This window comes from Camelina sativa, chromosome 2 (genome assembly GCF_030686135.1).
Source record: "Camelina sativa cultivar CO46 ecotype springtype chromosome 2, ASM3068613v1".
Lineage (NCBI taxonomy): Eukaryota > Viridiplantae > Streptophyta > Magnoliopsida > Brassicales > Brassicaceae > Camelina > Camelina sativa.
The window spans coordinates 26,460,077-26,485,346 of NC_141881.1; the positions used below are offsets into that span (position 1 = coordinate 26,460,077).

A 25,270-nucleotide genomic window follows, 5' to 3' on the forward strand; every position below is an offset into this window, starting at 1 on the left:
GTTATAGAATATTTTAGAGATTTATTTATAGTTTGAAAATACAACATTACAATTGTTCTACAGAAATGAGCTTTAAGAGAAACATACATTATCATATCAGTATATATATATATATATGTAAATTTACATAATTATTAATTTATGATATTATTGGGACCATATTTTACATGGAGATTTCAAAAAAAATATTATCTTATTATCTTATCGAATTTTGTTAATTTTTACACTAGTCCGACTTGGGACCAGTAAAACTTATTAATTTATAGTATTTATTAATTTATAGAGTATTAATTTATAGAGGTTTTACTGTATAAATATATTTGCAAAAAATTCCATATCTACTAGACTACTTCTTAGAAAATTGTTAAGAATTTCAATCACATATTCTCATTTATAATTTACTGGACTATTAATATTATGGGCTTAGATATAAGCCCACAAAATATGAGAAGTAAGTAAGCTTCGTCTAAAAAACCAACGGGCGTTTTATCTACTTGACCCGACAGAGAAATTTGGATCCGGATAAAACCCGACCCGTTAAAAACCCAATTAGCTCATACGGCCGAGATTTTTCCACCAAACTCGACGGTTACCACTCGTTTCTTTGTCCACCATCTTCCCTCTCTCTCTCTCTCTCATACCTTTTTTCCCAAAAAAAAATTCCGATTATCTAACGCCGGATTGTTTTTACTTTTTAATCGCCGTCTTCATAATCTCCGGCGCGACTGAATTTTGTCTAGTAACTCTTTGAAAAATTTTATGGAGTGGGACAGTGGTTCCGATCTAAGCGCCGATGATGCTTCGTCAGCTGCGGATGATGAAGAAGAGGGAGGTATTTTCCCCGGCGGAGGACCAATTCCGTATCCAGTTGGTAATTTGCTTCATAGGGCGCCTTGTGGATTCGTTGTTACCGATGCTGTTGAGCCTGACCACCCTATTATCTATGTCAACACTGTTTTCGAAATGGTTACTGGGTATCGTGCTGAGGAGGTTCTCGGAGGCAATTGGTTAGTCGTTTTAATTGTTATTATTGAGTGGTTAGGGTTCGGAATTGATGCGAGGAGTTTCTTCTTAGCTCACTTTTCTTGTATTTGCTTTCCCGAGTATTTGGCTGAGTTTTGATTAAGGAAGGATCGTGTAGTTTGAGTATTAGGTGAGGAACGTAGAGTTGATTGCCAAGCGAATTGCGTATGAATTTAGAGATATTGGTAATCTGAAGTTGCTTCTGAGGATGCTGCTGTTCATTTGATCACTTGAGTTTGTAGCTTTAGTACGGAGATTTTGATGGAATGAAAACGAAGAGATGGAATGAAAACGAAGAGATGTATTGTTAGATAATCATAGGTGACTATGCGGAATTTGTAGAGAACTATCTGTGTGTGTGCCTCAATATTATGTGCTTAGGCAATTCAGATGGTTACTATGTGATTGTGGTATTAGTCGAGCTGTTTTAGCTGCTCTGCGTAATAAGCAAGATAAACACAACAAAATGACTAGTAAGTAGGTCCATTTAATAGGTTAAAAGTCCTGTTCGTTTGGTTGTGTGTTAGTTTGCCATGGGAGAAGTGCTAGTACCTTCCTTCTTTTCTTCATATTGATAAGCTTAAAGTTGACTGGGAGGAGCTGATCAATTCAGATTAGTTGTTACTGTTGAACAGAATGAATCTCTGGTCAGCTATGCTTGTTTGGTGTATTTTTGGTTTTTTTTATCAGTCTCGATATGCACGGCCAATTTTATTGTCTATTGCTTTTTCGCATCAGTAAGTCGGAGATAACTTTGTTTTTTGGTCTTAATTTGTTTCTGAAATTTCCCTGAATATTGCAGCCGCTTCTTGCAATGTAGAGGACCGTTTGCTAAAAGAAGGCATCCGTTAGTTGACTCTATGGTGGTTTCCGAGATAAGAAAATGTATTGATGAGGGCATAGAATTCCAAGGCGAGTTGTTGAACTTTAGGAAAGATGGATCTCTGTTGATGAATAGATTGCGGCTGACTCCTATATACGGAGACGATGATACTATCACCCATATAATTGGAATCCAGTTCTTTATCGAGACAGACATTGACCTTGGACCTGTTCTTGGTTCTTCAACAAAAGAAAAATCAATCAATGGGATATACTCAGCTTTAGCCGCTGGGGAGCGCAATGTTTCCCGAGGGATGTGTGGGTTATTCCAGCTAAGTGAAGAGGTTGTGTCTATGAAGATATTGTCACGCCTGACACCAAGAGACGTTGCATCTGTCAGTTCTGTCTGTCGCAGGCTGTATGTGCTGACAAAGAATGAGGATCTTTGGCGAAGGGTTTGTCAGAATGCATGGGGAAGCGAGACAACACGCGTATTAGAAACTGTTCCTGGTGCAAAAAGACTCGGTTGGGGCCGCCTTGCTAGAGAACTGACCACCCTTGAAGCTGCAGCTTGGAGAAAACTTACCGTTGGAGGTGCTGTTGAGCCGTCTCGCTGTAATTTCAGTGCTTGCGCAGTCGGGAACAGGGTCGTTCTCTTTGGAGGAGAAGGTGTGAATATGCAGCCTATGAATGACACCTTTGTTTTAGATCTGAATTCTGATTACCCTGAATGGCAACATGTCAAAGTGAGCTCCCCGCCTCCGGGACGCTGGGGCCACACACTCTCTTGCGTAAACGGCTCCAATCTGGTTGTATTTGGTGGCTGTGGACAGCAAGGATTGCTGAACGATGTGTTTGTCTTGAATCTCGATGCAAAACCTCCTACTTGGAGAGAGATTTCGGGTTTGGCTCCACCTCTGCCAAGATCATGGCACAGCTCATGCACCCTTGACGGAACCAAACTGATAGTCTCTGGAGGTTGTGCAGATTCTGGCGTTCTTCTCAGTGACACGTTCCTCCTCGACCTCTCGATAGATAAACCAGTGTGGAGAGAGATTCCAGCAGCCTGGACTCCCCCTTCCCGGTTAGGCCACACACTATCGGTGTATGGAGGAAGAAAGATCTTGATGTTTGGTGGTCTTGCTAAAAGCGGGCCTTTGAGATTCCGTTCGAGCGATGTCTTCACAATGGATCTAAGCGAAGAGGAGCCTTGTTGGAGATGTGTGACCGGTAGCGGAATGCCCGGAGCAGGAAACCCAGGAGGAGTGGCACCACCACCGAGGCTGGGTCACGTGGCGGTTAACCTCCCAGGAGGCAGAATCTTGATATTTGGTGGTTCGGTGGCAGGGCTTCACTCAGCGTCTCAGCTTTATCTACTTGACCCGACAGAAGACAAACCGACTTGGAGAATACTAAACATTCCAGGAAGACCGCCGCGGTTTGCTTGGGGACATGGCACTTGTGTAGTGGGAGGAACACGAGCCATAGTGCTGGGTGGTCAGACGGGAGAAGAGTGGATGCTAAGTGAGCTACACGAGTTATCACTAGCGAGCTATCTCACGTAACGAAAGAGATCATACAAACGAAAGATGGAAAAAGGGTTCTCTGATAGGATACTTGGAGCTTTAGGGAGAGTGAGTGACTCAGTGGTGGGACTTTGGTGCTGCTCATATTTTTTAGTCCTTCATCTTCTTCTTCCTCATTAGGACTTGTAGTGCTTATAATATATAAATAGTGAAAATGTCATATCTGTCTCTCCTTGTCTCTCTGTAGGAGGGCTTGTATCTATTGTTCTCTTTGAAGTTTGAATGCTTTTGAGGAGTGCATTTGTGTTAATATTCTGTAAATTTTTATTTATGATTTTACAAAATTTTAATAAGATCCTCTCTGTCTCTTCTTATCTATTTGTTTATGTATCCAATCATAGAGTTTTTAAATGTATCTTATTATATACGAAAATAATAATAACTAATGAAAAAAACAATTTTGCGAAAGAACAAAAACAATTGGGCCTTCGTTTCGTATCAGAGGAGTGAGACAGTCTCTCTGGTGGAAATTGGTTTCAATTTTAAAAACCCTTAACACAACCACCGTTCTCAGCCGCATCACATCCGATGTCAGAGCGCGACCGCCGCGAACGAGAGAGGGACAGAGACCGTGAACGCGACCGTGATAGACGCCGAGATAGAGATAGCCGTGACCGTGACCGTGAAAGAGATAGAGACAACCGTGACCGTGACCGTGACCGAGGGCTTAGGAGCAAGAAGTCCCGATCTCGTACTCCAGACCACCACGCACGTCCTCGCCACGTGCGTTCTCCGGAGAGGTATCGCTCTCGTTCCCGCTCGATTGACCGTGACCGTCAGCGACACCACAGGCGCAGGACTCCCACTCCCGATGCGCCGTCGCGGAAACGGCCTCGTCAAAGTTCAGTAGACGACGAGAAGGAAAGGAGTCGCAAACGAGCTGTGTCTGATTTCGTTGACGAGATTGCAAAAGAGCCTACGAAGAAGAAGGATAAACAAACAAGCGATGCTGCTGATAACGGCGGTGGCGGAGGAGAAGCTGAGGAAGGTATGGATGCGAATGAGATTGAGATGATGAAGATGTTAGGGATCCCTACTGGTTTTGATTCTACTAAAGGGAAACCAGTTGCTGGTGCTGATGTTAGTGGGATTAGAGCTGTAACTAAACGTCAGCCTAGACAGTACATGAACCGTCGCGGTGGATTTAACCGTCCTTTGCCTGCTGAGCGTAACCGCTAGTCTTCTCTCTCAAGGTTAGGGGCTTCTTCTCACTAAGCTTTCTCAAGTTTATTGTTTCTCTGATGATCATCATAATATCTCTGTGATTCAGTAACAATCGAATTGGAAGATAGGTTTAGCTATCTTTTGTTAGGTAGGTTAAGTAGTTAGTGACTTGGCTTTTAGACTTGTTGGTTGCTTTAGAAGATGAATTCATCAGGTTCAGCATTATCGGGTTGTTCCTTATCACTTTTGTTCTCTGATGGTTGTTTAGTTAGTCTAGATCCTCACAAGCTAATAGATAGATGGTTCACTTGGTTCTTTTGATGTCATCTTTTCAACTAGTTAAGTTTAAATACATAGTTGAGATGAAACCACTCGTGTGTTTCTCTTAGTTCTTTGTTTTCATGACTCTCTGGTAACATCTTACAAGATTAAGTTGTGTGAGTCATTGACTATCATCCCACCTTAGCATCATTTACTCTGAATAGATTAATCAGTTTCAGTTTTTATGATTATTAAGTGTCTCTGCATCCTATTTTTGTTTTTCCATTGATCACTTTCTCCTCACTTCCTCTCCTTTGAACATATTTTGCAGGGTCCTTCACACACTGTCTTAAACACTAGTCGAAAGAATTGAATGAGGGTTCGAGCTGCACTTCCCAGGTAGTAGTATAAGCAGCAATTCTTCCCCAGACTGTTCTAATGTCCGTGGAGAACCAAACATGTACTCTTTCGAATTTAGAAACAACTCATGAGTTATATCGCATTCTCGGGATTTAGATTTGTTAATGATTGTGTGTAATCTCCCAACTCTTAACTTTCAGACTACGATTCAGTTGATGTCATGCATATTCGTTTGTGTTTTTCACTAGATATTTAAAAACATACTGGCGCTTGAATACTTAAGTAACTTCATTCCAAAAAAAACGTTATGGTTACAATATCAAGCAAATTAATAAAAAAGGCCGATATCGAAAGCTTTAATGCCAGAGCTTGAGGCAGACTCCAGAAGTTACAAGTCCAGGCATTGTGGATTTTTTGCTGAGTATTCTTTCTGAAAATGTATCCACAAGCTGTTGTCCCAAAGATGAAAGATCCTCCATAAAGGTCTCAACGAAGATCTTCACAACTCTAACTTCTCGATCAGTAGCTCTTAAGCTATACCATGTCAAGAACCTTTCCCTAAAACTCTTGTCTATATGTCCTTCTTCCTCTAAACATCTAATCGTCTTAACAATATGACCCAAGTCTTTACCTCTTACTCCATTTGCGGCATTATGGAACTCAGGTTTCTTGTTCACTGATACTGTTCTTGACTTGGATCTTTTATTCACTCCTTGCTTTCCCTTAAAAGTATCTCTCTTGGAGGGAGTCATAAGCGAGTCGTCTCTTCCATCTATCTTGTTACCTTTCCTTTTTACGAGCCTCTCCTCTTCAAGCTCAGATTCTACTTCTCCTACACTACAATGTTCAACGTTGTCCTTGTTCCCATTTTCTTTGCTGCAGCTTTTACAGACATTATTAGATTCATCTTCGGGCAAAGTTGGATTACTACAAAGACCACTACTTGAGTTTGTCAAAGGGCTTTGTCTGGCTCCAGCTTCACTTCCATCATCCTTCAACGTTGAGAACCGAAGCTCGGACTCATCTAACTCACCTTCCTCGTTAAAGGACACGACTCTGAGACAGAACTCGGTTTCGGGTTCAAGTCCGTGGATGGTAGACCTCGTCTCAGGTAGATAAACAACAGAATTCACCTGAGATGAGGAGGACTCTTCGTCCTTTGACTTTCGACAGAACATCTTGAAACCTGTTATCCGGTTTTGCAAAGAAGAAGACGGCTCCTCGGAGTCTAATCTCACAGTGACTGATTTCGCTTGAATCTCTTCTACTCTCGTGCTCATCTTGTCACCTAACAAAAACTTAAGTGAACACATATATATCTTCGGATTTAAAAACCAAAGTAATGTGTGAGCAGAACACTAACCTTGTCTTGTAACAGATTCTGATGGTGAGACCATTTTGTCCAGAGCTTCTATAGCCAGACAACACAGTTTCTGAACTTGTGCCCCCGAGGAAAGTCTATTAACGATACCTCGAGCCATCTTCATCGCCCAACCCGACAACGGACCTACATCACCCTCGAGCTTCTTCACTGCCTCATCCATGAGTTCCAACAGATGATGATACTTCCTTGTACCTCTCAACAGCTTCTGTCCTAGAGAAAGACGGTAACAAAGTACATCCACACGACGCGTCTCTTTGGCCACCTTCACTTGTTTCCTCCAGCATCTGTAAGCACTCACACACATACACATTACATTACATTCTCTAAACAATCTCTTCTCATTGAATATCCATAGATTTCAATACCGAAAAAACCATACCCGAGCAAGTCATTATCTTTGCCGCAATATGAGCAATAAAACCTACCATCAAGATCATCACTCCCAATCCCAATCCCATACCTATCTTGCTTCAAACCACATTCAAGATGACAAGACAATCCACAAGCATCACAAGTCAGCCATAGACTAGGATCCTTATTATCATCAAACTTTTGACAAATGCAGCAAGAACACCTTCTACAAAACGTATCGTCGCTTCCTAACGCAGCCCTACAAGCTAAATTCTCACAGCAAATGATGTAACCGATGGTTTTCTTCTGCTTCTTCCTAGAGTTTCTACGATCAGAACAAGAAGTCTCTCCTAGAGGACGAGAGACAAGATTGAGTAGATTCTCAATAAGTTTAGGCTTGGCTAAACCAGTGTACTTCCTCTCTTTCCCCATCTCAGCACATATGATCTTCATAATCTCACTCCTGCTCCATGAATGCAAAAGCTCCGAAGCTTCTTCTGGCTGGTCAGACAATGCGTGGATCAGCTCTCTCCTTTCACTTACATTCAAACCGTTTGGTTTAGAAGACTCAACGCACTCGTTATCTGCACCAACAACAACAACAACAAAAAAAGACCAATCCTTTAAACCCTAAAATCTCCTGTCAAGATAAAAAGAAGCCAAAACGTATGGTTAAAAAAACTAAAAACCAAAACAAGAATCACAAAAGTTTCCAATTTTTTTTTTTTTGGGGTAAAAACATTTTTGCAAAGTTTCAAACTTTGAATGAAATCTCAACAACCCGTAAACAAAAATGACGAGGAATCCAAAGCGTGTTTGTTCATCATATACATGTATAAAACGGCGTCGTAAAGAAAAACGTAAAACGCATGTATACAAGAAACAGTTCACGTCGAGAAAATGATAATCGATCGTGTGTGTGATGTTTACCTTGATATGAAGAAGAATCAATGTTTTCAGGACTCACATTACCATCGAACCGCCAGATCTTTGAAAGCTGCAGATCCGATTTCACACCAAAAAGTTCAATTAAATTTATGTACCAAAAGTTAAAGCTACTACACACACACATCACAACAATCTCGACTTAAAATTTTTTACAAAGTTTTTTTTTAAAAAAAAGGACCAAAGATGTAATAATACTTACGAGTTACGATGATGAAGAACAAACAAGATCGAGAGAAAAAAAAAAAAAAAAATCAAGATTTGTGTTTTTCGATTTTGAAGTTTCAATCTTTAAACAACCTAAGAACAACCCATGAAATAAAGATACAACTTCTCTCTCTCTTTGTGTAAGAAGAACATGTATGTATGATTCGAGAAGGACTCGGTCTTAAGAACCAAGTATTCACAATTTTCTTGAATTTTTAAAAAATAAAAATAAACTAATATATGTACATAAAAATAAAAAAGTGAAATAAAATGAGGATTGGTTCGTTGTTCACCGAATGAGAAACCAGCAGCAACAATAATAACAACTAGGAAAAAAAAAAAAAAAAAACGATACTTACCGAAGCAGCTTGCATATTTGTGTTCTTGATTTTTTTTTTTGGGTTCTAAAGGATAATAGAGAGTCTTTTTTTTTTCTTTTTTTTTTGGGGATTCAGTAAAGAAAGCTCCGATGATTCGTCTTCTCTCTCTCTCTCTCTCTCTCTCTCCTTTTGTATTATTTCTAGATGTTTCTAAGAGAGGAGGAAACCCTCTGATGGATGAAACTTCTTCTCCTCTGAAAAAAGTTTTTATTTTATTTTATTTATTTTGTAAGTTCTTAAGAATTTTTTTTTGGTTTTGTATTTTTTTAATAATAAAAAAAAAGTTGTAAATATCTTCACGTGCTTTCGAAGATATTATGTATACACAACATACCCCTACATATGCTTTGATTTTGACCTGTAACCAATGCTTCACTTGTTTTTTATATTTACTATATCTTTTCTACGCTCCAAATTCTTACATTTGTAACCATCTTATTTGCTCTCATCAAGTACTGTATATTATTTGATTTATATATAATTTTTTTTTTTTTTTTTTCTTACGATAAATGATTTTCACTTTTTCTTTCTTTCTCTTGCTTCCCAAATTCTGATGACGAGAGAATAGAATAATATCTGGGATTAATATAAAACAACCGCTATTGTAGTGTTGTTTAACAATTTTTTTTTGTTTAGTTTAAGTTTATATTAAATTCATCTACTTATATAGTTTACAACTCTTTCAAATGTGTTTAGTATAGTTATCTCGTTCATTCTACGAATACTTTAAATTAATAGTTTACAGTTTAGCTATGATACAAGTACTAAATATAGCCATTAACAATTTAGTTTGCCCATGAAGATGGTCGGTCCAAATACCCAAAAAAGCTCTTTGCCACGACTCGTTTTTTTTTCTTTTTCTTTAATTAGCATCCCATGTAGAATTTCTTCAACTAGGACGAGCGACTTGTTTGGCAAACAGAATTATGAATCCATATATTCGTTTATAATTATGTTAGTATTCATGAACCAGTGATTATGACCAAGACATGGAAAAATACATTAGTTCTGTGACAGAATTCCACAAACATTCACATGACATAACTCTATATCTTAAACCAAGTTATCTCAGGTTAGTAAGTTGTATTGTGGATCAAAAGAATGGATTCGACTAAAGTATGCTAAATGAGCCATCATTTTGATAGAACATGTTCCAAATCTCCTATGTAAAGAGACGGTACAAGGTGAGAAGGGGTGGGGTAGGACTGACTCGGTCCAACCCAGTCTTCAGTCCACGTATTTATCATGGCGTTCAATCTTAGTTTTCCAACTAAAATAACTAGCAATTGGATTTAGGGTTTAAATTTCATAATTTAAGGTTTAGATTTCGTAATTTATGATTTAGAAAATAGATGAAATTATCAAATGAGGAAGAATACTACTAAACACGTAGAATTCATAAATCATAACATATCCATTGCGAGTTTCTAGTATTGTATCGTTTAGCCATCGTGGTATTAATTAGGGAAACTGCGCTAGCATTTGAAAGTATTTGAAATGCTATGTTCGTTACTAAACATTATGGATGTAATTATGATTTTCAAAAAGCATTTTTTATAGTTTTAAGAAAAAAATATACTAGTTGTATTTTGATATTTATGACCATTTGTGTGGTCTCATAAAGATGTGATGAAACATTTAAAACAGTATGGTGATTAATTTATTGGGAAAGTATAATGTGTAAAGACACACGTACGCACGCACACTCAATGAAGAAGGCAAAATATGTGACCATAATTCAACAACCACTATTTAATTTTGTTTTCCTGCCAACCATTTGGTAGCTCATATACCAGACATAATGTTTTACTGCAATTTTTGTCATCACCTAAGAAATTTTTTAATAAACAACTAAAGGACCAATTCACTTTGCCATATATATATATATATATATATATATATATATATATATACATATAGTTACGATGCGTAACGCACAAAGTACGCTTTGACAAAGATACTATTAATACTTTGTCGTCAGAAGGAAAAACGATTTTCGTTGGTGCATTGGTTTGACACATCTCGCGCTAAACTGTTCGTACAATATTTCGGACAGTTTTATCTGCCGTTTGCTCTTTGACATTGTTCGCAATCAACAGTTGAAAAATAAACAAACTAGACCACAATATTTACATTTACTTGTGTTGGTGTATTCCGATGAAGAAAACCATATACTGTAGATTAATTAACACTTATATTTTTATTAACTGAGTTTATTATTTCTATAGTGTCATGGTTTTGATTCTCCTTAATGTTAAAGCATAGCGGTATTTGTAGAATTTTATTTTATAAATTCATAACAGATCCTATTTCTTGCTCTATTATTTTCCATTTCTTCCATCCAAAAAGAAGAAGAATGTCAAGAAAAAAGTTCGTGGAGGTATAAACACTTTCACTACAATACAAATCACTTTACTTTTAAAAATCAGTAACACAAGTAGTACCTCATCAGTCATCACCCACCCGGAGTTACACACTCAAGTCAGTCTTCTTTATTCGAATGAAAAAAAGTTCTTAATCTCTGCATTATAGAAACATATATATATGCGTTTATATTCATTCATATCATAGGGAAACTAACAAACGACATTGGGAGACAAAGCAGAGTAAGGTATTCCAGATGATGAAAAGATATATAGAAAACAGAGACAATACGGTACGTTTTTTATCTCACAAAAACCTGAGAAGGTCAAGACAAGCAAATCAAAGGCAAAAGGAGTAATAATTTGCAAAACATTCACCAAAAGCACTCCCTTATGAAGCGGACAAAACAGAGTACTTTTACAAAGTGTAAGAAATACAAATAAGCTCTGATTTCTATCCTAAAATATAGTTCTGCTGCTTCTCAGAGAGACTGGTGAATCATCTAAACCCATTTATCCAAGAAATAGTGTAAACGCCCAAAAAAAAAAAACAATTCCCTAAGTTCATTGCTACTGCATGATTCAATTGGTTATTGTCAAAATTTATCCTTGTAATCTTATCCAATCAGTTATCTTCTTATCTAATTTGGTTTCTTCATAAGGATAATTTCGATACATATATATATATATATATGTCAGCCAACAGTTGCTAGTAGTCGTAGTCCGATCATTTTTATACAATATTCATGTGGCAGTTGCTAGAGTTGCCTAGTCCTAAAATTAAAAAGAGTCGATACTTAGACTGGATATAGAAAACCAAGATTCAAAGAATGAAAACGAAATTTGTGCTTTTTATTTATTTATTTTTATCGTGAACGAAACAACCTTTTCTTCGTTTACGAGTAAATTGGTCCAATCAACATATCGATCATTCTATAAGCATATTTGTTTGTAACACATTAGTTATCTACCCCCATTAAGTATCCACCGTTCATCCATAATCCAAGACTCCAAGTGATATTTTCAAACCATTTATTTCGACGATGATGAGCGTAGACAGATACAGATTACTACTCTCTATTTCTCCGATTACTTACGTTGACAAATATACATATATGAAAAGACTTCATATTAAAAAAAAAAAATTTCAGTTCCACGAATATTTGTAGTAGTTTCTTTTTGTCAACCACCTATTGTATATTTGTAATTTACGAGTTCAGACAAATTAATTGCTAAAAAAGAAGAGAAATGACGAATTAAATTCCAAGCAAACGATAGTTAAAGCTACAGAAGATTATTCACATATAGCTTCAATCATTCATATTATCCACACAACAACAAAAGGTTGAAAAATATATATAAACAAAAAAAAAAGTAAATAAAAAAGTTCTGAAAAGTGAAAAAAGAACCCATAAGGTCATTAAACAAAGAGTTAGTACTGTCAGATCCAGCTAAATTCGTGGTCAGTATACAACCATTAAAAGTGAAAAAACTTGAACAGATCTTTTTAAAAACCTACTTAAACTAATAAATCTAAAGAAGAAAATATCTTTTAAACTCAAACAGTCTCTTTCTTTCCCTACATCCTTTTTTCTTTTCTTTTTAGTTCTCACTAATAAGAGATAAGAGAACTCATTCCAACCCAAAAACCGGTGTCTGCAAAACAGAGAGGCTCGACTTTGCATTTTGGTAAGAACTTGAAATGTTGTTGTTACTAATCCAGTACCCTTCGTTACCGTTACCCATTGTCGTTGTTGAGGACAGAGGAATAGCCGAGACAGGGTTCGATGCAACGGTATGATTGTTATACCCTTCAGACCCAACATAACTACCACCAAAGTTGTTTTCGCCTTCTTGCATTATCGGCATTATAGCATAACCAGGATAGGGGTTATGAAGATCCGACCCAAAGGTTGCTAACGGTCGCATCTCAGCTTTTGAGTTTGCCTGGAATCCAAAAACGTTGGACCAATAATGATCAGCCGGGTCTTGTTTGATCGGTATCCCGGTGTGGTAAAAAGTTCCTCCATGGTCATGGACCGGTGTTGCCACGTCGAAGGTGAGCGACGGTGTGGTCAGAGTTGGAGGTTCTGATGGAGTTAGATCAACGGTTTTGTCAGCTGTTGTTGTTGCGGTTGCTGGGGACGGTTGAGGCATTAGTCCACCCACGGGGAGATTACAGCTAGCAATCGACTTGACATCGTAGCGACTGATGTCAAAATTGGTGACTGCATTAAGACCGCGGAATTTGATCGCTGCTATATCATAAGCCTCGGCAGCTTCCTCTTGAGTGCCTGAAGTTTCATATCCAATAACGTTTCTGTTAAAATCATATCATAACAGAAAACTATAAATCAGATCGTAACAGTATTTGGAATGTAACTCACTAAATGTGCCAAGATAAAGGTCTTTGTTGCCTGCAACTCTTCCAATTCGTGCCTGCCATCGACCATGCTGATGATGTCTGCAATATTGCGATAAAACATTTAAAATAGGAACATGACACATTAAGGGTAGTTCATAGAACAAATCAATTAAGAATAAAAAATCTACTGGTTAGGAGAATGAACAAACCTAGTGACACCTCTGTACATGGACGCACCCCTAGAGAATCCACTGCTTTTCCTTTAATTATACAAAGAAAACGTAATTTGGTTAACAAACTAGTTTGATTATCTTGCAACATTTATGAGAACAAAAAGAATGTATCACAAATTAATTTATTACCGTCGTAGAGAAGCAACGAACTCTTGTCTAGTCATATGTTTCATCTCTTCAAGTTCAGATTCGTAATTCGATATCTGATTACAAATATTTACAGGTGAATAAATATACAAATTATGAAACTTCTCAAGAGAAATATAAAATGAGGAGAGTAATTTACCGGGAAATTAGTGGTAGTAGTAGGACCCCAATACTTAAGAGCAGCAAGGTCGTAAGCTCTAGCTGCTTTCTCTTCCTTATCATAACCACCTGAACATAACAAATACAAGGGAGAATGATAACATTTCAGAAGGGAATTAAATTTGACAAGAAATAAGAAAGAGATGGTATGAAGATGATGATGAAATAAATTGTTTGAAGGGAGAATTTAATGTAACTCACCTAAATAAACTGCAGCACGATTAAATTCATCACAAAAATATCAGATCGTCCACGGTTGGGTAATCATTTCACGTCACAGAGACAAAAACACAGCGACGTTAGATTCTGAGAGTGACCTCATAAGTTAAAAAGTAAAAGTAAAAAGACAATAACGCGCATTATAGTAAAATATCAACAAACGCACGCATATTTCAGCGCATTTTAAGTTGAAGATGTACCTTGTCTTCCTTTTCTGCTTTGGCCTTCTCTTCGGCAACTATTGTCCCATAGATGAGCTTCGTATCTTCCGGTCCATCTATGTCTGTTTAATTAATTAAACTTTCAATTATCACTAACAACAAACACACGCATTTTTACACAAGAAGACATAGATTTATGTATTAACGTACCAAAAATGTTACACTATCGTTTGGTTATTATATAGGGAATGTATAATTTGTTAAACGAACCTTGTGACTCCTCTATAAATCGAAGTACGTTGTCCGAAACTCTCTACGCTCTTCTTCGGAGTGGGCGAAGTCTCTGGGACAACTAGAGGGTTCTGCTGTTGCTTGTGCACGCTCGAGACTTCCGATGAGTGTCCACCGGAGTAGTTTCCGAGGAAGCTGGCCGCTATTGATTTGAGCTCAGAGTCGTAGATCTCGGCGGCTGAGGGAGGATGAAGAGGTGGCTGTAGGTCTGAAGAAAAGACAACGCCGCCGAGAGATTGTATTTGTTGCATTGGTCTTGTTGTCGTCGTTGTGGCTCCACCGCCGAGGAAATTTTCGAGTTTAGGACCGCCGGGGTAAATGGAAAGAACCGCCGTGGCATCGCCGGTTGAAACTCCCGGTGAACCATCTTGCCGATCGACTGAATATTAAATTCATGTAAGAGGGTATTGAGGTAATTAGTGTTTTACTCTAAAGGAGACAATATCTAGTGAAAGATTCTATAGGAACATTAATGAGATCTAGTACATAGTATAACTCATTAGATTAGATTTGACTGGGTTCCAAGTACACTTAAAAAAAAAAAAAAGATAAAAGATAAATAGAAGTATTGAATTGAGCATAGGCTACTAAATCTAAATAAGCAAAAGTTTAATTAAACCAAAAAGGGTAAGGAACTGGTCTAGGTGCAACAAAACATACAAAATTGGTTTGTCCAAAGTCATATAAATTTTCAAAAGACAAAAAACACAAAACATAAACTAATAAGTTGAGAGAGAAAGAGAACCTGGAGATGTGGAGAAAGCTTGAAAGAGAGAGAGGTGAGAAGGGTGAGTATGTTGATGATCAGATGTGGAGGAAGTGAGATTAGGGTTTGAGGAAGAGTTGAAGTTGTTGTTGGAGAGAGAGAAAGAGAGCCAGTTCTGGTGGGAAGAAGATGAAGAAGAAGGAGACAAAGAAGAATCATAGCTAGAAGAAGAAGAAGATTTGTTGTTATTGTTCTTCATCTTTGGGAATAGGGTTTTTTTTTTTTTCCTTCTTTCCTTGGGGACTCGTGAAGTCTTTTTGGATGAGAGAGATAGAGTGAGAGATTTATCTCTGGTGATTTCACGACTTTGGAAATAGTGGAAGGTCTCGTCTTTTAACTCCCTTCCTCTAGGGTTTGAGAGATAGATAGATAGATAGAGAGAGAAAGAGAGAGGTCACGACACAGATATAGAGGTCAATATATGAGAGACCGAGTGAGGAAATGTATGAGAGAGAGAGAGAGAGAGGAGCACGAGGGTCGAGACTCTGTAGTCTATATTCGAAGATAAAAAATATATATTGTCGATAATTTTGATTAGAAAATCATATGCAGTGACCACGTAATCATATAAAACAATTAGAATGTCGGATGTATATATATTTAGCTAATGATAGTTTCGTGTTTACTAGTTTTAGTATTAACCCATAACTACTATATAGATAACATTCGCACATCTTTGTTTATTTTTTGGATTCCCTGATAATCAGTTTTAAGTTTTTAACTACTGATATTTTTTAGTGTAATCAGCAGTTGCTACCAAAAAAAAACAAAGTCATCTAGTACTTCATTTACCAAATAATGGGTTTGATTGGTGACAGTTTTTGAAAGCTTTACAAATATACTCTCTCTCTTTCAAAATATATGATGTTTTAAGTAAAACACATAGATTAAGAAGTTTTTACTTTTAACAAGTTCAACCAATCAGAAACAATACTGCATAATATAAAATACTAAACTAATTTAAAAGTTGCATTGAAATTTGAAAGCATCCTATATTATGAAACAAAAAATTTCTCCAAAACATCCTATATTTTGAAACGGAGAAAATATAGTTTTAATATTTACTAATTACAAAAACTTTACCAAAAATTTTACCTTCAGCTTTTTTTAGAGCTTTTACTATTCCCTAAAAGCTTACGGCTTTGTATTATTCCCTAAAAGTTTACCGCTCCAATTTACAACTTTTTTTTTACAGTTTTCTATATGTTACCAATCGGACCCTATGTAATGATGAAACTAAATTATTTCGAGGAAAAAAACAGTAAAAAGCAAAATGAAAATAGTTGAGGAAAGAGAGAGAGAGGAAGACAGCAAAAGGGCAAGTGGAAGCTTTTGATGGGATGAACTGGGCGGCGACTGATCTCACGTCACTTTCATTTTCATTTTCATTTTTTAATTTTCTGTTTCGTGTTTCTTCTTCTGACGTGTAAGAACGAACGGTCTACGTAGTAGTAATACACATACGGTGAATGGTTTGAAATTTTGTTTTTGTCCAAAGTAAATATATTTATTAATGCATGCAAGTTGAGTAGCACTTCCAATCACTCAAATCATATCTTAAGATTAGGCAATCTTAGCATATACTATTAATGAAAACAATGTCATATTAAACCAGTAATTTTTGATTAAAAATCTCATTACTGTGGATAAGACTTAGCCTCCTCAATCCTAGGTTAATTGTTTTAAATTCATTTTACACCCATTATTATTAAACTAAAGCTTAGTACAAAATAGTGCTACGAAAGTGGAATAATTGGAGATGGTCCAAAAAGGTGACGCGTGTCCCCTCTGTTCTGAATCCAATTATTACAAACTTTGGCCCTTCCTCTAATCTTTTTCGTCATTCTTTGACCACTCCAATATCGCTTTGATATTTTCGTCTACTCTTTTTTCTTTTTCTTTTCAATTCATTTACGTTCTGCGATTCATGAAAAAATATATATTAAAAACTCGCTATTCATATCGGCTTGGCGCCAATTTCCCATTCTTTTGATTTACCATATGCTCTTTTTCTTAAAAAAAATTGTAATGATTTTAATCTAGGAATTCGGAATCACATATCAAAAATTTTGTCACGTAAAATTGAAATGCTTAGGAATTCGGTAAATTCTACATTTTTAATTATAATTTACAACAACATTCGCTAATCTAAATCTAACTTTTTGTCGTGGCAAAACGAAAAAGGGTGGTCCGTAGAAAACAATTATGTTTCTAGCAATTGATGTGTTTCGTACGGAGGCAAACGTGGAGTCAATTGCTGAATGACATCTTTTTTTTTTCTCCTCGTTTATTTATCTAATCTAATTACCGACAAATTTCAGTTAAAACTATAATAGCGTTTGATGTTTATTTAGCGAGTTTGATTTGGCGAGTGTGACTACTTAAAAAAGGAAAAAAAGTATTTGAGTAAAAACTGTGGACTGTATTTGGTGAGATTTGCTAAAACCAATCTAGTTAAAGTCAATTTAGTTACATGTGTTGGGACCTAATGAAAGAAGATGATGAGGTTTAATTAAGTGGTAATGGCGAGCACATGGTTTGCATGTAAACCGCCCACACGTGTCAGCCACTATGCACACGTGTCTTCTGCATGCTGCGTTATCCCATTGTCTATCTCTTCACCCTGCACCATTATCGTGTTTTGACAATGATATTTATATATCTGTTTCCTCTCAATTATTGTTTTCTACGCTTCAACATTATTTTATAGTACTACAATACCAACTCAAAAAGATCATTGACAACACTATGCAATATGAATCTTTACATATTCATGGATACTAGAGTGGTGCGAATACACTAGATGCGGATACGTTAAATAACACTTTAAAATGTGAATATGTATGCCAGCTTTCAAAAGCACGTCTTTGGTCTCTCCAGGTCGCGTCATCAATTCGGTGTATCACGTGTTATATAATCCTTTTTTTTTTCCTGATTAGCTAATACTCATATAAGATACGACGTCATTACCATTTTGTTGTATTATCTTATAAGTAGTATATTCAAATGCTGCCTTTTCCATTGAAAGCGGTGGAGAGATGGAGTTATTTAATGGGGATTGTGCGGTCAAAGAATGTGAAACCACAAGTTTATTATATGAAATGTCGAACAAAGCAAAATTTTATATAAGTTGAACAAGATTCCAAAAAGAGGGGCACGATGGATGGATCGATCGAAAGTAAAGGAATGAAAGCCGGAGTGGGTGTAGCTTACTTTTGGACTAAGCAACTCACCTCACGATTAACTTATCTCTTCTAATTCAAATGCTAAGAAAAGGAAACAAAAGTTTATGTTTAGTATGATGGGTTCAACAATCACTAGTCAAGTCGTGGAGCTTAAAATTTGATTTTCCATTTTATGTATTTATCACTTTGCTCAAAAACTCATAATAGTCAGTCAAGGGATGCACAAAACTATAAATATGGTATTTAAAATGTTTGGTAGTAAAAATAAAATTGTATTTGTATACAATATTGATTGTTTGATTATCCATTCATACAAAATCTCAAAATGACGACGCTGCAATATTGTTTGATTATCCATTCATACAAAATCTCAAAATGACGACGCTACAATATTGTTTGATTATCCATTCATACAAAATCTCAAAATGACGACGCTATGAATATGTGCATTTTTGGCATATGATTATATCGATTTTCTTGTAATTTTTTAAATATTTAGTATAAAAAACGTGTTTAAAGTTTTTGCGTTTCAGCTTTTGATAGGTAAAAAGGAAAAATACGAGGTGGTGATAAAAACAAATTTCCCCAACGAAAATAAAGACAGGAAATGTCGCCAAAGTGTTCGGCGCCGAAATATACGAGTTGTTGTTTTTAGATTTCATTCACATTTTAAAAAAAAAACTTGCATTTTTCTAAAAATGATAAACATGAAGGTAACTGTTTTAACCAAGGTAAAAAACACACTTGTACTAACCGATCCAGAATCAAGCGTGGGCCTTTGTATCATACAAATATACAAATAATGAAACAAATTTGAAGAATACATTACAAAAACTACATATATTATAAACAAAGTTGTACCAAAAAAAAAAAAAAGGAATAAAAATGGGTCTGAATTTGAAAAGCTACATCATCAAATCATTCCCCACGTTCGCTTTGTCATCCTACTATTTTGTTATAATTGCACATTTGTGAATTATCGCATGACACTTTTCCATTTCTTTTCCTTTTAGTATAAAATAAAATATATAGTTCATTTTTGTCTTTGTTGACTTAGAAAAAAAGTATCTATATAGTTATATATAATAAACACTTTGCTGCTTATTGGACGATGAAATAGGCATTTTGTTTTTGTTTGTTCATGTCGCTGGAGAGCTATTATATCTCAGTCGTTCAAAAATAACAATACTATTATTTTAGCTGGCTCAAGAATATCTAACGGCTACAATCGTTTTGTCCAGCCTATCACAACGTGCATGAGCTCATGCGATTAAAATTCCAAAGACTTTATAAATTCATATAATAAGTCGCTAAATTGTTATTATATGGTGCATCTATATTAATTGGGGGGGGAGGGGCATTTATGAAATTTGAAGCAAGTATTACAGCTGTTGATGATTTTTTTGTTTTGTTTGGGTCCAGCTGCCACATCTATCTCATACATACTTGGATCTGCCCAATCGAAGATATATATGGGCTTAAGATATTAGATAACTGGCCCATAAATACAATAAATAGAATTCTTTCTTTTTTTTAGTTAAGATTTTTGCAATTAAGTCATTTTCAAAGTATTACTATCAAAATGTTGATTATATATTTCTAAGAGATTTGATAGATAAAAAATAAACAAGACTCCAAAAAAAAAATATGAATGTTTTTACTATATTCGGATAATTTTTCGAAGTCTGATACTATTTTGTAAATTCATCGTGTCGACGGTGTCGTTGTTTTAAGTATTAATCTGGTACAAAACAATGATTAAAGAGAAGAACTTTTAACGATAACCAGTATGATTGTTTCTTGGGTTCCGAGGTGGACAACCGCTAAACCATTGACGTGGGTAAGCCTTTATCAATCTCCGATCTTTCGAGGAAGACGAGGACGACGATGAAGAAGATGATGAGCTTGACCTGTAATCCTCATCAAACGTGTCGAATCTCTCCAATTCATCACAAGAATTTGAGCTACCACCACGACCATTATCATAATCTGAGGGATCATACGGGCAAATGTATATCAGATGTTACATATATAAACATTGTTTTAAAAAAAGAATTTTAAAGAAGAATAACAAAAAATTATGATTTGCAGAATGGCGAAATGATTAGTAATATTTTTTTACCAATTCGACAATGTGGTATATACAACTTGACTGTATATGCAAGATTAATGACAAAAACGAGTCCGCATTATACTTTTCACATTCGTTCATTTCATAGTGTAATTAATCAAAACCTAAATTAAAAGTGTCGATACTTTAGGTTGCACTTGATAATTAAAAATATCAATATTCTATACATCTTGTGAAATTTCCAAACACATGATAAAAGTTACCATAATAAACGTAATGTTTAATTACCTTTACTAAGCATGTTTTGGCTTGACCATCTAGCAAAACATCTCTTACGAAGATTCTTCCACTTCCAAATCTTAAGGTTCGCCGGAAAAAGAGAATGTTTACTAGAGTCTCCGACGGTTGAGATTGAGGGTTTTGGGAAACCAAGGCTGAGAAACGCCGGAGGAGGAGTAATCGGAGGAACGGTGTCTTCCGGTGGAGGATTGATCGGCGTTCCCGGCTGCATCTCCCACTTAAAAGGAACCCCTTTGTCGAGGCTCCGATGATGATAGTAATAGAACAATCTAGAAGATCCTCCCACCGATGAGTTTCTTATTAATTATTGGGAAACCGGTTCATAGTGGCCAACCACAATTGCCAATTGGTCAGTTTTATTTCTTATCATTGTAACAGAGAAAAAAATCAAAACTATTTAAAACATTTATATTGTACTATATCTTTCTTTCCCCACCAAGGAATTTCTGTTGTAAATTGTTTGTTTTATAAGGAACTTTTTTTAAAAAAGTTTTTTTCTATTTGGAGTTATAAAATATTTGATTTCCTTTATTATATACTTGAATATTAAAAATCTATGTTTACTTTAAGATGAAGCGCACGTTAATACAGTTTGAAGGACGGCTGATTTCATATGCGCATGTGAAGGCAAATGACCAATCCCCCTTAAGAGACGCCAAACTTTGCGTACTCCTCAATTTCATATCGTTAAGATTTTTTTAACCCATTTTTGTATGAATCGTCATCGCACTAATCACGCAATTATTACCACAATTAAACCCACTTTTACGAAAATATACGATTTTAATTCTTCTTCTTCTTTTATTTTAAGCAAGTTCCAATCAAGGAATTGTGGCCACGCAACCGTGTAGTGTTGCAATACGTGAATATTTGCGTCGCAATTGATTCAAAATATTCGGATATTTGATTATAAAGGAAAAAACAAGGCGTGGCAACAATACGTTATTCGAGTTTTTGACTCATAAAGTGAAAACCAAAATTTAAATCGAGTTTAAGGAACTAAGAATAATGTTACTTCTTTTTCTCTTGTAGCTCTGTCAAAAAGAATGATTTCTGTTGTAAAAAGTAAATACGATCTAACCAAATTCACCACTAGTATCTACTACTCATAACTGAAAATGTCCATAAGTCTCCTAAATTGTATTGGACAGACCAAAACAATCTAATCATGAAAATAGTTTCAAAGTGATTTGATTAGTTTGGTTTGGAACTTGGAACAAAGAACATGGTGTTTGTCTTCTATGACTTACTGTGTGATTGCTAATTTAGTAGATATGAGATACTGTAACAGAGAGTACGAATCTTGAATTTTTGACACTAAACAACCCATCATTAAGCCTTGATCATTTATAATAAGATTTTTTATCTCCAAAAAGGAGACAGGATCTCTGATTTGACACAACTAAAAACTTGAATATACATAGCTTCGATATCGAAGGAGAGGTTTGGTGACTGGAAAGTACTACTAAGACTACATTTTGCGACAAATCTTTTAGCAACATACCTTAACTTGGATCCATTGCTTTTGAGTTTTTAGGCATCTTCATACTCCCTGCGGATACATTATATAGACAGAGACCAATCAAGAGTCATTATTAAGCTCCTTTTTTTTGTGAAACAAAACCGATAAAGAACATCTAAACAAAGGAGAGAGGAATCTACAAGTATACCTCAGCTGCCAGTGGAACTACGGATTTCCTGTTACAAGTTTGGCTACTATTAGTTGTTTCACATACATAACCATCTTTGTTTAAAGCCAAAATTAAAGATTCATAAATTGATACCTTCGCTGCTCTGATTTAGGGAGATGTTTCGACATTATGGACTCCTGCAATACAATTGCTCTTGTCAGTTTCTAAACAGATGTCAAAGATATTTTCAATAAATTTAGTGTTGCTTCGAAAACATCAATAATTGTAGAGGCTGAGGAAAATAGTCTCTGAGCCGTTAGTAAATGAAAAATGAGGAAGAGAACCTGTTCTTGGATTATACTCCTTGCCTCAACAAGCTGAGCTTCGAGTTCAAGCTCTCTCTCTGTTGCTTCAGATGTAACAGATGCTCCTTTAGGTTCATCTTGTAACTGGACCATGCGTTCCTTTATGTCCCAAGGAAATAAGAAGAAACAGCAAAAAGGTTAAACACAGATAAACATGATGGATTTTGTTGAGTAAAATGCACAATGTCGTCAAGAAGAACCTTTATAGAAGCCATCTTAGTGCGCAAACTTTCTTCTATATGACCTCTACCCATCCGGAAAGGCAGATCAAAGACGTCCTGTGTACTGACTAGTTAGTAAGATACCGGGATATCAATTATACAGGATTATTATTACAAACACATTCAATAAACTAAGATTATACATACCGTCTTCCCACCCAGTGGAGATTGTGAAGTGTCAACCTCACGTTTGTCACTGCCAGCCAATGAAGGATTAGCTGACCCGTTTGGAGCATTTAGGAAATCACGCATATCCGTCTGCAACAAAACGGGAAATAAAAACTTTCGCTTATGAATAAACATCTTAAGTTACTTAAGTTAAGCTTAGCATGAAAAAAAGAGCAAACCTGCATGGATCGTAGTAATGCTCTTAGATTAGTGTTCTCAGCCATTAATTCTTGATTTTTCGCTTCATACGCATCCACCTGCAGGGAAAACGTTATTAAAGAAATGCCCTTTGGAACTCTGCATAATGTTATTGATTTGATGTAGTTAGACTCATACTATCTTTTTGTAGAAATCAGTATCAGTCTTCTTGCCATTCCAGGTCCCACGCTGCCTCCCTTCTTTCTATTAAGTAGATCAGACAACCAGTCAAGTGGAAAATCCCACATTCATCATTTTAAGGAATGGAAAAAAATAAGGAGCTGGTAAAAAGGACCTGTAGTAGATTCATAATCTCCATTCCTGATCTAGATTCTTTCTTTTTCTCCATCAATACTTGATTCAGCCGTTCCTACAAGAGAAACAAAAGAAAAAATAGTGATCAAAATGTAGAATTAAACAGGATACAGAAAAGTAAGTTCCACAAGATCAACCTGCAACTTAATGTAGTCCTTTTCCTTTTTCTTCATTTCGTGAATCTGTTGAGCTTTGACTTGCTATTCACAGATTAGAGTATAAATGCAGACAATCCATCAGTACAATCTCCCCAAAAGAGAAAGTAGTTAAACAGAGCATCATAAACTAACAGACCTGGTTACCAATCACCATCCTTTGGAATTCATCCCTCTCCTGCTGTAGCTTTTCAATCTGGGATTTTAACGCCGCTGTGTTTTTTGCTTCCTGAAAATATAGTGAAGTCACACAATCAAACCCTCTTCAATCAAGAACCTAAGCAAAAACCATCTCAGCAGAAATTATAAAGGACTCACGGTTCTGGTAATTGTAGCGATTTCCCTGTCCTTCTGGTGAAGTTGCGATTCAAGCCTCTCAACTTTAGCTTCAAGTCTAGCTATATCCGATTGTTGTCTATATACACAGTAAGGCAATGCACATAAAGACATTATGAATTTCTTCCGCAAATCAGAGTAGAGAAACTCAAATATCAAACTAATTTAAATCAAGATCAATGATAAAAAAATATATGTTTAACCAATGAAACACTTAACAATGTCTAGCTCTAAACAAGAATTCAAAAGCCGGATTGAAAGAAGGAAGATAACCAAAATATTTCACCTCTGTCTCAGCTCATTAGCAGAGTCTCTAAACTCTATATCACGTTGTCGCTGCTGCAGCAACGAGTACATACAATTGCAAGTCCTTGAGATAGAAACCTAAACCAAACAAAAACCCTAAATTAAAAACCCCCAAAACCTCCCCACAACAATTCCAGAATAAAAACGAATCAATAATTAAAAAACACACACCGGATCATTGGAAAAGAGATCAAGCGAGGCGGGAAATCCAAATGTAACCATCGTCTGATTCAAATACTTCGTACAATGCTCCAAATTATCCACATTCGCAAACGTGTTATCCCTTGTCAATCATTCCAAAACAAAAAAAAACCCTATCAGTACTAATCGGAGATTCAAAAAAAAGTAAAACCCTAGGTGAATTAATAAGAAGAAGGAGAAAACTAACCCCGTCGTAGACTGAGATAAAACCTGTGAATCCATCCACAACCCAGAGAATACAATCAATTTCACTTTAAAAATCCGATGAGAAATAATAGAGAAACACACACACAAATCGGAAAATAGTAATCTTACTTTGGCATCGTACTCAGAATCAGTCGCCGGCATTTTTGAAACGGAGACGGTTAACTCTTCTTCTCCGTCGTATACACACAGAATCAGATCTAATCGAAAGCTGATAGATAGAGATAGAGAGAGAGAGAGCGAAACACAAATTCAAAAATCAAAAATATCTGAAACGGAATGTTTCTGGGAGAAGAGCGAATAAATAAAGTTTTTAAAACCTTTCTTTGCTTTATTATTTTTTTATTTTTCACTTTGCTTTTTATTTCAGTAATAATCAAAAGGATTTGTGTTTTTTTTTATAATGAGCTTTAAAGGTTATGATCCA

General features: G+C 36.0%; 6 protein-coding genes across 6 annotated transcripts; 2 read left to right on the forward strand and 4 right to left on the reverse strand.

The window, feature by feature from the left end:
* The first annotated feature begins 566 nt into the window (after positions 1–566).
* On the forward strand, positions 567–3,745 carry LOC104734196 (adagio protein 1). Its single transcript, XM_010453727.3, has 2 exons — positions 567–1,007; positions 1,826–3,745. Exons 1-2 carry the CDS (start codon positions 760–762, stop codon positions 3,408–3,410), a joined length of 1,833 nt encoding a protein of 610 aa, XP_010452029.2. The 5' UTR covers positions 567–759; the 3' UTR covers positions 3,411–3,745.
* Positions 3,746–3,779: 34 nt separating this feature from the next.
* LOC104734218 (uncharacterized) lies at positions 3,780–5,443 on the forward strand. Its single transcript, XM_010453747.3, has 2 exons — positions 3,780–4,624; positions 5,188–5,443. Exon 1 carries the CDS (start codon positions 3,960–3,962, stop codon positions 4,608–4,610), a length of 651 nt encoding a protein of 216 aa, XP_010452049.1. The 5' UTR covers positions 3,780–3,959; the 3' UTR covers positions 4,611–4,624; positions 5,188–5,443.
* A 48-nt stretch (positions 5,444–5,491) lies between these two features.
* Positions 5,492–8,679, reverse strand: LOC104734207 (protein VERNALIZATION INSENSITIVE 3). The gene is made up of 5 exons (XM_010453738.3): positions 8,463–8,679; positions 7,882–7,948; positions 6,980–7,535; positions 6,580–6,884; positions 5,492–6,504 (listed from the first exon to the last, which is right to left on the reverse strand). The coding sequence occupies exons 1-5, from the start codon at positions 8,475–8,477 to the stop codon at positions 5,573–5,575; spliced, it is 1,875 nt and encodes a 624-aa protein (XP_010452040.1). The 5' UTR covers positions 8,478–8,679; the 3' UTR covers positions 5,492–5,572.
* A 3,537-nt stretch (positions 8,680–12,216) lies between these two features.
* On the reverse strand, positions 12,217–15,676 carry LOC104734228 (AP2-like ethylene-responsive transcription factor AIL5). The gene is made up of 9 exons (XM_010453758.3): positions 15,167–15,676; positions 14,401–14,800; positions 14,170–14,252; positions 13,952–13,960; positions 13,731–13,819; positions 13,574–13,647; positions 13,421–13,471; positions 13,234–13,310; positions 12,217–13,140 (listed from the first exon to the last, which is right to left on the reverse strand). Exons 1-9 carry the CDS (start codon positions 15,384–15,386, stop codon positions 12,479–12,481), a joined length of 1,665 nt encoding a protein of 554 aa, XP_010452060.2. The 5' UTR covers positions 15,387–15,676; the 3' UTR covers positions 12,217–12,478.
* A 4,335-nt stretch (positions 15,677–20,011) lies between these two features.
* LOC104734235 (uncharacterized) lies at positions 20,012–21,114 on the reverse strand. Its single transcript, XM_019236973.2, has 2 exons — positions 20,732–21,114; positions 20,012–20,361 (listed from the first exon to the last, which is right to left on the reverse strand). Exons 1-2 carry the CDS (start codon positions 20,952–20,954, stop codon positions 20,147–20,149), a joined length of 438 nt encoding a protein of 145 aa, XP_019092518.2. The 5' UTR covers positions 20,955–21,114; the 3' UTR covers positions 20,012–20,146.
* A 937-nt stretch (positions 21,115–22,051) lies between these two features.
* Positions 22,052–25,217, reverse strand: LOC104734239 (uncharacterized). The gene is made up of 16 exons (XM_010453768.2): positions 24,955–25,217; positions 24,827–24,849; positions 24,610–24,721; positions 24,419–24,516; positions 24,115–24,211; positions 23,936–24,025; positions 23,779–23,841; positions 23,622–23,696; positions 23,465–23,530; positions 23,308–23,385; positions 23,108–23,218; positions 22,940–23,017; positions 22,719–22,838; positions 22,528–22,571; positions 22,414–22,441; positions 22,052–22,295 (listed from the first exon to the last, which is right to left on the reverse strand). The coding sequence occupies exons 1-16, from the start codon at positions 24,985–24,987 to the stop codon at positions 22,287–22,289; spliced, it is 1,125 nt and encodes a 374-aa protein (XP_010452070.1). The 5' UTR covers positions 24,988–25,217; the 3' UTR covers positions 22,052–22,286.
* Between the last annotated feature and the right edge of the window lie 53 nt (positions 25,218–25,270).